General features: G+C 37.3%; 1 protein-coding gene across 1 annotated transcript in view; it reads right to left on the reverse strand.

Moving 5' to 3' along the window:
- The window catches only part of LOC149182562 (E3 ubiquitin-protein ligase APD2-like), a 135365-nt gene that overhangs the window by 66950 nt on the left and 54407 nt on the right, over window positions 1-14008 (reverse strand). Inside the window, exon 5 of the mRNA XM_089416884.1 lies at window positions 1958-2032. Within this exon, the coding sequence (XP_089273010.1) occupies window positions 1958-2032 (75 nt within the window). The remainder of the gene's footprint in view (window positions 1-1957; window positions 2033-14008) is intronic.

Genomic DNA, 14008 nt, shown 5'->3' on the forward strand with positions numbered 1-14008 from the left:
AACTAGCTTGTTTTTAAAAATAGCACATTGTCTATGTACATCAATGTAAATCCAAACTATTAGACATCAAATATGAAAAGTTTGTTTGTGTATAGCAAGAGTGAATATAGCTAATTGTCATTGAGATATAAGTTACACATACAATTGAAGTTTTGAATGAGAATACATAATCATTGAGGCTCTAAATGGTCTCTAGACTCAAGACTCCACAAATCATCACACCATAATCAAATGTGTACAAAGCTAATATAAGTCTGGCTCATTAGTCTAAATCAAGTCTCCAGGCTCATTAGTCTATTTTATCTGAGCTAATATAAGTCTAGTTCATTAGTCTAAATCAAGTCTGGCTCATTAGTAGATTTTATCTGGTGAAATCTGCCATTTAAATATGCCTTCTACCTATTTTATTTTCCATATAAAAAGCTGATTTCTAGAGGATCATTCCACTTATTAAAGCACCAAGTATTTTACAAACTTGTTCAGCCATTAACTTGTTGGTCAAACAGCCATTATTTTGCTGTTTTCTACATGTTATATTGTAGATTTATAGGTGAAAACAACACACTTGCTAAGACTAGGAACACCCCGATGAGGTTGGCACACACCAGCCCAAATGGAGAGGGAGATTTGCTGGTGACACCAAGGGTGAATTTTCCTATATGTTGCACAAAATTTTCTTATCCTGGATTCATTAGATAATTTATTTTTCGAAAGGCTAAGAATCTGTGCTAACACTTCCCTTTGTTACCGAATTTTCCTATATGTTGCATGGAAATTTCTTATCCTGGATTCATCAGATAATTTAATTTCTGAAGGGGTAAAAATTTGTGCTAACACTTCCCTTTGTTACTGAATTATGGAAATTAGAGGGAAGTTTGCTACAAGATTAGATGGCTCCATAGTACCTGGTGAATACACTTAAATAGGTTGACTATAATTGGCAATGCTTTTTAACAGAGGGACATGTGAATCAAGCAACTGATAAACAAAATCAAGCCTGCAGCTAGAGCATATAAAATGATTTCATTAATATCCATGGATGACCAAAAGAAGTAATGGAACAAGAAAATACAGTAAGTCATATACATAAGGTGGGAGTGTTAAGGCTAGTCCATACCACTCAAGGATAAGAATATGCAATTGAAAATGAAAGAAAAGTGAGGAAGAAATGGTGAACCAAGCCCCTCGAAATCCCTACTCAGCATAGATGTAGATGAGGGAGCATAGTTATATCCATCCCCATAAATCAAATCCTCCCAAATCCTCTAGGTTGCTAAAGTAAAGAGTAGTGGATATTACTGACAAAGCTAGTCATATATACTGACATGTTACAACATGACTACGTCATCTATGATTTTGGGAACTAGTAGAACCTGAAAAGAGGCAACCAAAATACTAGATTCATTTTATACATGCCAAGTAAGAAGCATCAGCGTATATACTTCTTTACCAGGGGTTAGCTAGTATAATAGTATAATATTCTTTTGAAGATGGCTTGTATTTTCATTATATTTGCTTGTTGTATCATATTATAACATCAAAAGGTGGTGAGCTATCCTTCCCTCACCGCTAATTCTATATCTACACAAAAAAGTGCAAGCAGTGCACGTACAGAACATTTTTAATTTTCACGTCTACAATCAACTTGCAGCTTTAGAGAATAATGAGTCCTATCTAGGTTCGGAATTAAAGAATTATGGTCACTTTATAGCACTTCATAGAGTTGTGTTTACAGAGATATTCGGTGCAGATTTCTAGGATTAGTCTCATTATCGTGCTTCTAGCTTGGATGTATTCAAAACTTGACATCAGTTGTATCATTTCACAGAAGCAAATATATAATCAACATTGTCTGCCAAACATTTCTTATCAGTACATGTGCATACAAATAAAAAATAGAAGATGCAAACATGCAGAATGCCTTAATAGATAACCAAGCAAAGTTAGTAGTGCATACCATGAACAGGTCTCCACACAAGACACCAGTCAGGATTGCCTGTATCCTGGATCCACTTCATGTAATTCTCTTTACCTAAAATACAATGAAATTACAAAACATTGAATAAAAAATAAACCCAGATGATGAAAACACAAGTATAATTACGCATGAAAATGAATTAATTTAGAACTAAATTGCTATGCATTCATATTATGCAATCTATAAATACAAGATACATTTCTTAAACGCGGGTGATATAGGTTATAAAATTTGTAATCATACTGAATATAGAAAAAAAGTAGGTAAATAAAATCAATATTTATATTAAACTTCCAGGTAATATACAAAGTCTAGACGGTCATTCCAATCAGCCTAAGCCAAGTCAGAATCCTATGAGTGAAAGCCTTTCAGAGTTGTTACCCACCAAAATGGGTAACCCCATAGGAGAAATCATTTCTCCTGCATTCGACAGCCAGCCAGATAGCCAGCTAGCCAGCAACCCCTGACAGTTACTATTTGATGATGATATGTCATGTGTCTCAGCCATGTGCATCAGCCACATACCTTTCACCATCCGACATTACCACTTGGATGAAGGTGGGCTACTATTCAAAAGGTACTTTGATCATTTTGCAATCAGGTGCTTATGCTTGTTTGTTTTGCCCTTGGATGAAGGTGGGCTACTATTCAAAAGGTACTTTGATCATTTTGCAATCAGATGCTTATGCTTGTTTGTTTTGCCCGTTTAGCATGGATAAAGGGGTGATCTGGAAGATTTACCGATCTTGACTGTAAATCCGCTCTCTCACCTTACCAAAAGGGTTAATCTTTAGCCTTATTCCAGTGGGACCTCCCTTAAAGCCTTCAGGTTATAGGAGGGGCACCACTTGGAAAACCCGGATTGAAATAGTGTGTCCATTCATCCCCTACATCATACTTAGCACTTTATATGCCACATTACAAGCCCCTTGTACCACCAATCTTCGGGTATAACTTGTCATTGATTCATTGGGATTTGGCACCCTCATGTCCACAATCCTTGAGTAGGGCCGAAAAACTTTGCCCTGGAGGTTGATGTAGCTAAAAGAATCAAAAAACATATCATGGCCAGAACAAAAGAAAAAAAAATCAAAATGTAAAAGATGGTCGAGACATATGTTAACACGTGGGAAAAAAACCTAGCATGATCTCTACTCTCCTCATTAGCCATCACCCAGTTCCTTAGCACATGATGCTCCATTACATCAAAAGGAACCTTTGCATATTCCAACCTCGATGAGCAATAAACTGTGTCATCTCAAGGGGTAATTGCAAATGCTACATCATAAAAGGCAAGCTCTAACCCCTTAGCTATGCACCATAATACAAAGCATTATCAAGAAAAAGTAAAAGGGGCACTAGATGGGTAGAAAACATAGGCCAAGCAGGGTAACTCATGTCTTCACAATTGCTCCCTCCTTACATTTGTATACTCAGGATGTGGACTCCCAATCAGTTAAGTCCTTAGAACAATGATATATGACAGAGACATGGCAAAAATTCCTATACTGATGACAATGACATATGGGTTGCTACCTTCAGTGAAACATATGACAGTATTAGATGGCATTATCTCTTGTACATATGACAGTATTGGATGGCATTATCTCTTGTGTATATGACAGTATTGGATAGTGTTGGACGGTATTATCTCTTGTTGATATGACAATGTGTGACAGTATGTATGGCCTTGATATGACAGTTAAGTATTACAGTTTTTTATGACAATGAAGTGTAATGATGACTAGGATGACAGTGCCTCCGATATGTAGCAGCGACCTTATCATGACAATGCCATATGACTATTTCTTAGAGACATGGTTGTGATCAAATATGGCAGTGACTTTGGTAGTGGTAGTAATATGACTTATGATGTATGATGACAATTGCAGTGACCCTTGTTCTTATGATACATGATGCCAACAATGATAACACTAGACAGTGATATGGAAGTGAATCAAATTGTTCAGTGCACAAATGAAGTTGTGAACTGACTTGGGTTGGCCCTAGAAGGTTTGATGCAGTTGTCGTATCTCATTCTCATTGTACTTTGTATCTCAACTGAACAACTGATGAATATCTAATAGAAGAAGAATTTGGTTGGGTTTCCCCCTTGTGGGGTTTTTCCCTGGTCTCTGACCTAACTCCTGGTGTCTCTCTTGTATTCTTTTTTTCTACTATTCTTTATTGTTCTGTTGCATTGTTGATTATTGTTCTCTTTATAATTGCTAAAGATGATATGAGGTAATGGGGTGTAATGTGTAAATAATGAAAAGATTTGAAAATGCAATTATCTACAGCAGAGAACAGTCAAGCCCTAAAATTAACAAAAAGGGCTTGATGTCAACATTTATGAGGCTACGACTCACACGTGTGGACATTTATGACATGTTTTATCGTTGAGCTAGTGGGTTGGCTTGTAACCCAAGGTTTATTTCATGTCAAACTTGTTTTAGTGGCTTCATAAGTTAAAATTCGTTGAGGTAGACCTCATATAAATAGAGGTCACCTCATTTTTATTTCTCATCATCACTTGTGGAACAATTCGACCTCCTTAGAGGATTTCAGCCTAGTTGTAGGTGTCTTGCATTCTTGTGGAGATGTGACTATTGTGGAGATTTTGCTTTTAAAGACTAGCTCTTGTTGTGGAGACATCATTTTGGGATAATAAAATAATGTTTCATGCATTGCTTGTAAGTATTCTTATTATTGATTTATCTTTTGAATGGTTATTACATGGAATGGTTGTTGTTAGAGTTACTATGTGCTAGTTTTATTGACTATTCTTTTATGAAATTTGGCAAAGTATTGTATGTATTAACCTATAGAATGTATGACAATCCCTTGAATGATATTCATGTTAACCTCTCCTCATAACTTTATCCCCTCATAAAGTGATAGTTAGGGTTTTGAAAACTAGGGTTTTTCTTGCCCTTACTCCATACTAGGGTTTGATATTTCCATTAGTAGGTCTCCCTTAGACTCCATCACCCAAGGATCAAGCACTAGCCATCCACATAGGTGATCACACCATAGAAAAACATCTTTTAACCTTTTTCCCTCTCCCTCACCTTTTTGGCCCTTCAAGGCAAGCCATTAGGCTAGGGCTACGACAAAATTCAACTAGGAGAGTGTTAGCCTTTGGAAGAGTTCTACATGTGGTTTGAGCCTCATTGCATCAAAATCCACCCTTTTCCATGGTAAATTCTTCCTTTTTAGGGTTGACGTCACAAGCCCTAGGTAATTTTGCCCAAGGGTAAACCCAAACCTAACCCTAGGCTTCATCTTAGGGCTTCCTAAAGGCTTTCTACTCCAATTATTGATCATATCTATCTTTAACAAGCCTTTTCTTGGTGTTATGCACCTTGGTAAGCCTTCGTCCTTGCCTATTCATTAAACCTCGAGTCATAAATGCCCTAGATAGGCCTCTTGGAGCGCACTAAAGAGGAGGAGGTGGTGCGCTGTGGTGACATTGGACCTCAACCTCATAGTGTTGTCCCTTGGTTTGGCTCTTGTCTTGTGATACCTCTCACAAGGCCTGCCAGATTTTGAGGCAACAAGGCTATCTAAAACATTGGATATTGTTAATAAAAAGAAAGCCAAATCTTCTACCCATTATCATAGGAACTTTTACAATAACCTTGGTTTCCTTCCTAGCAAAAAGATAAGGAGGAAATCGAATCTCATTCTTATCAGTCCAAAAAAAGGTAACAAACTGCCATGTGAAGTAGTATCAGAGCATAGAAATCATCGATGAAGAAACATACACATGTTAGTCAAAACAGAGGCATATGACCATAAGGTAGCCACAAATAAACATGGTAATCATAGATAGAGATTGCCATCTCGTCATGGTCACCCATGGCAACCAATTGAATACCGTCCAAGGTGTTTTGGAGTCTGTGAATGTTGGACTTCACCTCTGAGATATCCTTCTTATCCTTCTTTAAATCAACAATAGCACTGGAAATTTCCTTACCTTTGTTTGCCAGAATTTTAAAAATCTTCTAGGGCCATTTACATGAATCCCTTTATGGACAAGAATTGACTTGATGTCCTAGAAAAAGTGTTTTTCTACTGAGTTGGGAAGTGCACACAAGGAAGATGGTGAAGGGCAATTGCAAAGCTGTAAACCTTCTACATAACAAATGCATATCAGCAGAAATATGGGATTGGAGATTCATCATTGCTATCTTTTAGACACTGGTAATACCAGTTTTTCTATATTGATCTAGGAGTTGCTTTCGCACTCCAACATGGAATTTGTACTGGATTGTACTTGTTAGTCCTATTGACCTACTTTTTTGGCCACTTGTTAGACGTTATTAAAATTATTTTATCTTATCTTTATCTATATGGCTCTGAGATATGGGGGGAAACATCCCAAAAACAGGTGGAAACAAATAGAATGAGCGCAAAAATATATTGTGTGAAATTTTCTATGGCTAAAAGCCTCAACCCCATGTGAAATAACACAAGCAACAAGGAGGTTAAAACTATATCAACTAAAAATGACCAAATTTGACCATGGAAGAATCCCCAATGAAATCAACAGGCAAGCGCTGCAAAGACAAAAACTGACATGGAACCTTCTGTACAAAAAGTGGCTAGAAGAGTAGGCATGAAAGTGGCTAGAAGAGCGAGCATGAAGGAATAACACTGCCCTCTAGATCAAATAGATTTGAAGAAACACATACAGTCATGCTATAGAGATGGGAGATGGATCACAAAGGTGTAGATTTGAAGAAACACATACAATCATGCTATAAAGATGGGAGATGGATCACAAAGGTGTAAAAATGTTAAAATTGGCAACTAGGGCCAAACTCCACATGGGTCATCTTATTTATGACAGCTGATATTTTTCTTAGATTCCTCTCTCCGAGAGGTGTAGGACTGATCTAAATACCATCCAATTATGACATGTACAAATGAAGTTATGAATTTATTTTGATTATGGTCAAATTGTCAAGGTTGGCCAGCAAACTTATGTAGGCTCAAAAGCCCAACAGTCACGTCTATTCATCCTCAACGTTGCATATAAATAGAAGGTGACTTGGCCTCATTTGGACAAACTCATCTTCACACTTCGCTCTCCTCTCATTGATTAGGTACAGATTTATGGGTCTCTCTCTCTCCACACGTCTAAAATTTCAAGAGAGCGAAATTTTAGGAGGCCAAAATTTCAGGAGCCCGAAATTTCAGGAGAACGAATTTCTGGATAGTTTGACCAAGTGTTAACCAGCATGCATTGACCTCCTTTGACTGCGTTTTTGTGAGGGCTATCTCTGTTTGGGCATGCAGCATTTCTGGGCACAGAAATCGAGGCTAAACGTTGACTATTGACCAGCGTTGACTGCAGCTAGTGTTGACCATAGGTGGGTTATTTGCCGAGATTTTGACTAGGTTGTTTTTGGGTTGTTTTGAGGGTTGATTCATCTTGTTGTTTGGGGGCCAAAGTTGACTAAAGTTGACTAATTTATTGGGGGACAAATCTACCTTGTTGACCGTTGACTTTTCTGGTTAGGGCTCTGTTGACCACTCCGTGTCAACTACCCTACAACAATGCACATTTTGCAAAGGAATTCCTTCATGTTTGAGCAATCAAATATCCAAGATTCATCAGTCATCAATCTATCAAAGTTATAAACCCATTCTGCCATTTTGACATGGATCATTTTGGAGATCATTTTGACATGGATCAAGCATTTAATGGTGCACCTTCATGGAACTAGCCGTTATTCACTTGGAAGCCTCTAGAGCTTTCATTTTTTCTATATAAGGAAGCATATGCTCCTCATTGTATCATCTCTGGATGTTGTGCTCTGACTTTTTGGTCTCGAAGCTCTCCTTGTTTTGAAATAATAATACACAAGTCTTTGGGGTGAAACATTGTGGCTCTTCTCTTATGTATATGGTAATGAATTCTTGAGCTTAATTTTCTACTGGTGATTTTATTTGTTACTTCATTTGCTTGCATAGAATTAACTAGTGTATAGCTATCTTACACTGGTAATTGGATCTAGAAAAAAATTTAGGATTGGAAGTGGCTAGTGTGCTTTTGTTTAAGTTGCTAGGATTTTCTTCCATTATATTTTTCATGTCTCATCTGAAGCTAACAAAATATTTTTGAGGTGTGTAGAAAATATTCAGTTGAAACAAATCTCAAGGTAAGGGGATGCTTTTGCTTAAGTTAACCAACTCTTGAGTGATTAAGTAAGAGAGTTCTTTCTGTTTTACCTATCTATCAGGGTTTCTAGGCTTAGGCTTTGAGAAAATCATTCATTTATTTACTTATTTGAATCAAAGAGCTATTAATGAAAAATATCTGATTTTTTCTTTAGAGCTTGTATATATATATATAAACTTTTCTTTTGTAAATGAATTTAAATTTTAAATTTCTATTCTTTTTTAATTTTTTAATTTTTTTAGGCTTTTTCTTATCTAGAAAAACGAAAAAGGAAAAAAAGAAAAAAGGGAAATTTATTAAATTTCATTTTTATTGAGCGTTAATTGAAAAGTGTATTATTTAAAAAGTTAGCACTATGGAAAACTTTGTATGTATTTATTTCAATGTTTTTAAAACCAGCTGGTCCGAATCGGTAACTGGTCAAACCGGACATCAGCAAGGCCACCGGTCCAAACCAGTTGAAAAACCTGGTCAGCAAGGCCATTTCGCCCATTTTGAGCCCTAACCGGCCGATTTAGGATGGAACCGGCCGGTTTGTGGTCAAACCGGCTGGTTCCGTCCTAAACCGGTTGGTTAACTGCCACGGCCGCGGAGGACCCACGCAGTGACTTATCCAAGGTGGTTTAGGGTCTTTTGGAGGGAAAGTAAGGGTCCTTTCCCTCTAAAAACACTCTCTCCAAGCCTTTAAGAGGCCCTTCGTCCTCTCATTTGTCTCACACATCTCATTTGGAGTGTTTGTGAGTTTGCTTGGGAGCTTGGAGAGTGTTGAGTTTTTGTTGGAGTAGTCATCTTGGAGGCTTGGAGTTGGAGTTGGAGCTATTTTGGAGATAGTTTGTAGCTGTCAATGGAGTTGGCATCTTCAAGAGGAGGCTAAGGAAGCTAGTTTGCATTTCCAGGTAAGGATTTTCACTTGAAAATTCCTCATTTGACTGTTGTCCATGTATTAAATTTTTTTGTGTTATAAATTTATAAACTTCTAACTTCTATCATCTATGCTATCAAATCTCTAGTTCTATGCTATCAAATTTTGTAGCCTACATGTGCATTTGTTTTCCTAAATTTAGCTTTGGTTTTCCATGTTTCTTAGTTGCAATTTTTTTTAAATGGCAGATTTCTTTGCAAATTACAATTATTTGAAGCAAACATGGCTCCAAAAGGAAAGGACAGTGCATGGGCTCATTGTGATGTAATTGATGGAAAAATGATATGCAAATTACGCCATAAATCTATTGGAAGTGGGGGTATTCTTAGATTGAAACAACACTTGGCTGGGGTAAGAGGCCAAGTAAAGCCATGTGATGCACCAAATGCAGTGTTAGGTCCTATTAGGGCAGAATACATTTCCAAGCTTGAAAAGTTTTATGAGGATAAGGCTAGGGAGAAGGCCATCCAAGATGACATTGCAAGGAAGAGGGAATTATTAGAAGCCGTGAAAGAGAGTGGGTATGATGATTATGAGATTCAAGACTCCTCTTTTATCCCTTCCACCAATGAACCCTTTCACTATGTTCATCCTTTTTTTGGCCAACCATCAAAAGGAACAAAGAGAACAAACATCCAAAGTTATTTCTCATCTTCTGCCAACATTGCCTCTTCTAATCCCACTTCCTCCCACCCAAGTCGTCAACCCACTTTGGATCAACAATTGGAAAAAACAATGCAAAGAAAGTTCTCATCAATACATTGCTACATGGTGGTATGATTCAGATATCCCATTTAATGTTGCTCGCTCACCTTATTACCAAGTTATGTGGGACTTTGTTTTAGCTGCAGGAAAGGGCTTCAAAGGCCCTAGTATGCATGACTTGAGGGGAGCTCTTTTGCAAAAAGAGATATCTTCCATTGATGAGTATTTGGTTGAGTTTAAAGATTCATGGCTCAAAACAGGTTGTTCCATCATGTCAGATGGATGGACCGATGGAAAGAACCGCACTATCATTAATTTCCTTATTTCTTGCCCTCAAGGAACCATGTTTTTGAGATCATTTGATGCATCTGATAAGGTGAAGAATGCAGCCCTTCTATTTGATCTTTTGGATGACATTATTCAAGAAGTTGGGGAGCAGAATGTTGTGCAGGTCATCATTGATAATGCCTCCAACTATGTCCTTGCTGGTTTGATGCTTGAGTCCAAATATAGGACCATATTTTGGACTCTGTGCGCTGCACATTGCATAGACCTCATACTTGAGGATATAGGCAAAGTGGAGTGGGCAAAAAACATTGTAGAGCATTTACAAAATACATTTACAACCACTCATGGGTATTGAACCTAATGAGGAAAAACAGTGGGGGCAAAGAGCTTGTTAGGCATGCAATTACAAGATTTGCAACTCACTTCCTCACGTTGCAATGTTTCAATGGTCAACATGAAAACTTGCAGAAAATGTTTTCTTCTGATGAATGGACTAAATCTGGGTGGGCTCGTAGACAAGATGGAAAAGACACCAAAAAGAAAGTGTTTGACAATTATTTTTGGAAAAGGTCTGTAGAGCTTGTGAAAATTACCGAGCCCCTTGTTAAAGGTGCTAAGGATGATGGATGGGGAAAATTGGCCATGGGCTACATGAGGCAAAGGAGCAAATACGGGCAACTTACAAGGACAGGTTAGCTAAATATGGCCGTATATGGGAGATCATTGATAACAGATGGAACAATCAACTCCATCGTCCCATACATGCAGCTTGGTATTTTTTGAACCCAAAGTATCATTATAAACATCGGCTAGGATATCTGTAGGATGGGGAGGTCAGAACTGGATTGATTGATTGCTTGGAGCGCATGGTCCCTACCCATGCAAACCAGTTGGAAATACATAGACAACTTACTGTTTTCAATATGGCAGGTGGTACCTTTGGCAAATATGGCAAGAGATGTGGATCAACCAGATAAGCAATTCTAATTTCCAATTTGTTTTTCTTTTCAAGTTAAAATTGTTTACATTCTTTACAATTCAAATTATAAACTAAGTTACTAATTAATGTCTTTTTCTTTGCAACACATTGGTGGGAGTCATTTGGTGGCCAATGTCCTCAATTGTAAAGGTTTGCAATTAGAGTCCTTAGTTAAACTTGCAGTGCTTCAGGCTGTGAGCGCAATTGGTCTGTTTTTGAGCGCACACACGAAGAAGAGAAACCGTTTGGAACAAAAATGGTTAAATGATCTTGTTTTTGTGCAATACAACCTTCAACTAAGGAGGAACCAAATAATGAACAAAACAACTGATCTAGATCCTATTGTGTTGGACGATATTGATCCAACATCAGAATGGGTGGAGGAGATTGAAGATCCTATGTTTGATGTTGATTTTGATATCGACATGGCATTAGCGGGGAATGAAGCAGATTTTGTGGCGGCATCAGAACCAGGATCAGTAGCGGCATCAAGGAAAGGCAAAGACCCAATGGAAGGCACTAGTCGTGCAGGTCGACAAACTCGTGCTTCCATTAGGTCCACTTCTATTGTTATTGGTGGCATTGCTACTGAGGTTGCAGATCAGGCTGAGGCATCCTCAGACTCTGAACCAAATGATGTCTATGTAGCTCCTGATGATGATCCTGTGTGTAGTAGTGGTGATGAACTTGATGATTGATCATGTGTACACTGTAGACTTGTAGTAGGCTAATGGCCTCATAGCTTGCAGCATTGTTTTTGGACTTTATAGGCCATTTAGAGCCTCATTGCTTATGTATTTCGCTGATGATATGTATTGCACTCGATGCCATTTTGATATATTCACCTTTACATGGTATATAAATTAGCAAACTTTGCATATTTTGTCTCTATTGTCTTGGAATCATGGTTTTAAATCTTAAAAACAATTTTGTTTCATTAAAAAATAATTATTTAATGTATTTTTCTAAATCTGGTTCGTTTAGACCTAACCAATCCCAATTCGACCAGCTCCGGTCGGTAACTCGGTTCATTAGGTGGACCGGTCTAGTCACCGGTTCCAGTTTTTAAAACATTGATTTATTTATAACCTCAGCCATCCATAGTCTTTTTGTGTTGTTGTTTTTTTGTGTCTCTTGCAGGTCTGAGAAGGAGAGAAGGGTTCGTAAAAAAAAATATTTTTTTTAGGTGTGCATAAGGGTCTCTGAGCTTTTCTCCTAGGGCCGCAAAGCCTAGGAGGCCCAAATCTAAGCCTCAACATCATTATTTTCATGGACACGGTCCTGAGCGACCTGTTTTCTTCACCATCTATCTAATCCTTGCATTATAGTCACTGAATAATTCTTGACAAGGGTTTTCTTTATTATTTTCTGGAGAAGGTGTATTTCATCATATTCTTTGAAGGGTTTGAAAGAAAACGAGTAGGAAGGGCTCAGCCCTCACCCCAGTCTAAACGACTAGGGTTTGAGGCCTTACGCTATACCTTTTTTTGGGTTGTTAGACTTCAGAACTTATCTTTCTTGGAAGCTGCAAGATTTGAAGCTTGGTCTAAGCATTTATTTGAAATTTTTCTATGGATTTTAAAATTATTTTGTGAAGTTGTTGGCTTTTAAGGACCTCAAGCAAATTTTGCCTTCTAAAGCCAGGCCGCAAAGGGGTTTTCTACAAAATTTCTGATATGAACTATTGATAATTTCCCAGGGCTGCAGGGACATTAAATCAATTTTTTTGGGGCAATTTCTGCAGTAAATTTGTGGAGGTCGAATCTTGAAACCATAAGAAATTACCCAGAATTTCCTTAGTAATATTTAATTCAATTTTTTTGTGTGGTTAAATTGGGCTAGGTTGCATGCATTAAGGGCTTGAATTTCATTTACTGCCTAACTTTACAGGGAATCACAAAAATTCTAAAAGGGTTTCTCCACTAAAATTTTGTTGACTTAACTGTGTTTTTTTGCAAGGTTCAAGACCTCTTCAAACTAACCTCTTTCTACTAGATGTGAGCTTAAAATTTCCTCCAATACCTAGTGCTCACGGAAAATTGATTGGCAGGATTATAAACAGTGACTTGTTCATTAAGAGACATATCTTTGGTATCAAGGAAACTTTGCAACAGAGAAGTTGTTTGTTTTGGGACTGTGTTTTTCTTTCATTTTGATAATTTTTTCTTTTGTTGAATATAGCTACAGGAATTTAGAGCACATTCACTGTTTGAATATTCAGTGATTTATTTTGCAGAAAATTCATATAAAAATTGACATAGTTTGTTTTTGACATATAATTGGCTGATCTAGATCCTGTTGTTGTTTTTTTATATATCTCTAGAAAAGCTTTGTATCTTGTTGTGAGCGTAGAACTTTCATATCACCTGGTGCAAAATATTTTGAGGTTTCAGGTCTTTGCATTTGAGGGGTCTTTTCATCTACTTGGATCTTAAAGTTAAAGTGACAAATTTTAAAGCCCTCCTTCATCAAATCTGAAAAAGTCCAAAGGGAGTTGTCTTCTTCCTGGTGTGAGGGGCTTCAAGGCCTGTGTATTTAGGCAATGATAACATTCTTACAAGGGTCATAAACCTTGAATCTAAACTTATTTTCCCACACTTGAAATTTTAGTCTCATATCTCATCCAATGTCATAGCTGGTTATTTTTCACTGTAAATTTTGTTGGGCTAACTTTTGTCTTTTTACAAAAGAAGGATCTGGGCATTTTTTCAGACATAGATTTATATTGTTGACATTGCTAGTTTTACAGCCTAAGCCATTATTGAATTTATTATTATTATAGTCGTTGAGATTTGAAGCATTTTTTGGACAGCTGAAGTAACTGAATTTCATTGTCTAACCCTTTCTGTAATTGCAGAGTTTCACAATTGATTTCAGGAGGTTTTTTTCATCTTAATTTGACATAAATTTAATTGATCCAAGAGTGTTTTCTTCACGGAGCTGAGA

This window comes from Pinus tabuliformis, chromosome 3_2, assembly GCF_031772625.1.
Source record: "Pinus tabuliformis cultivar Carrire ecotype Pingquan chromosome 3_2, CPIR1, whole genome shotgun sequence".
Taxonomy (NCBI): Eukaryota; Viridiplantae; Streptophyta; class Pinopsida; order Pinales; family Pinaceae; genus Pinus; species Pinus tabuliformis.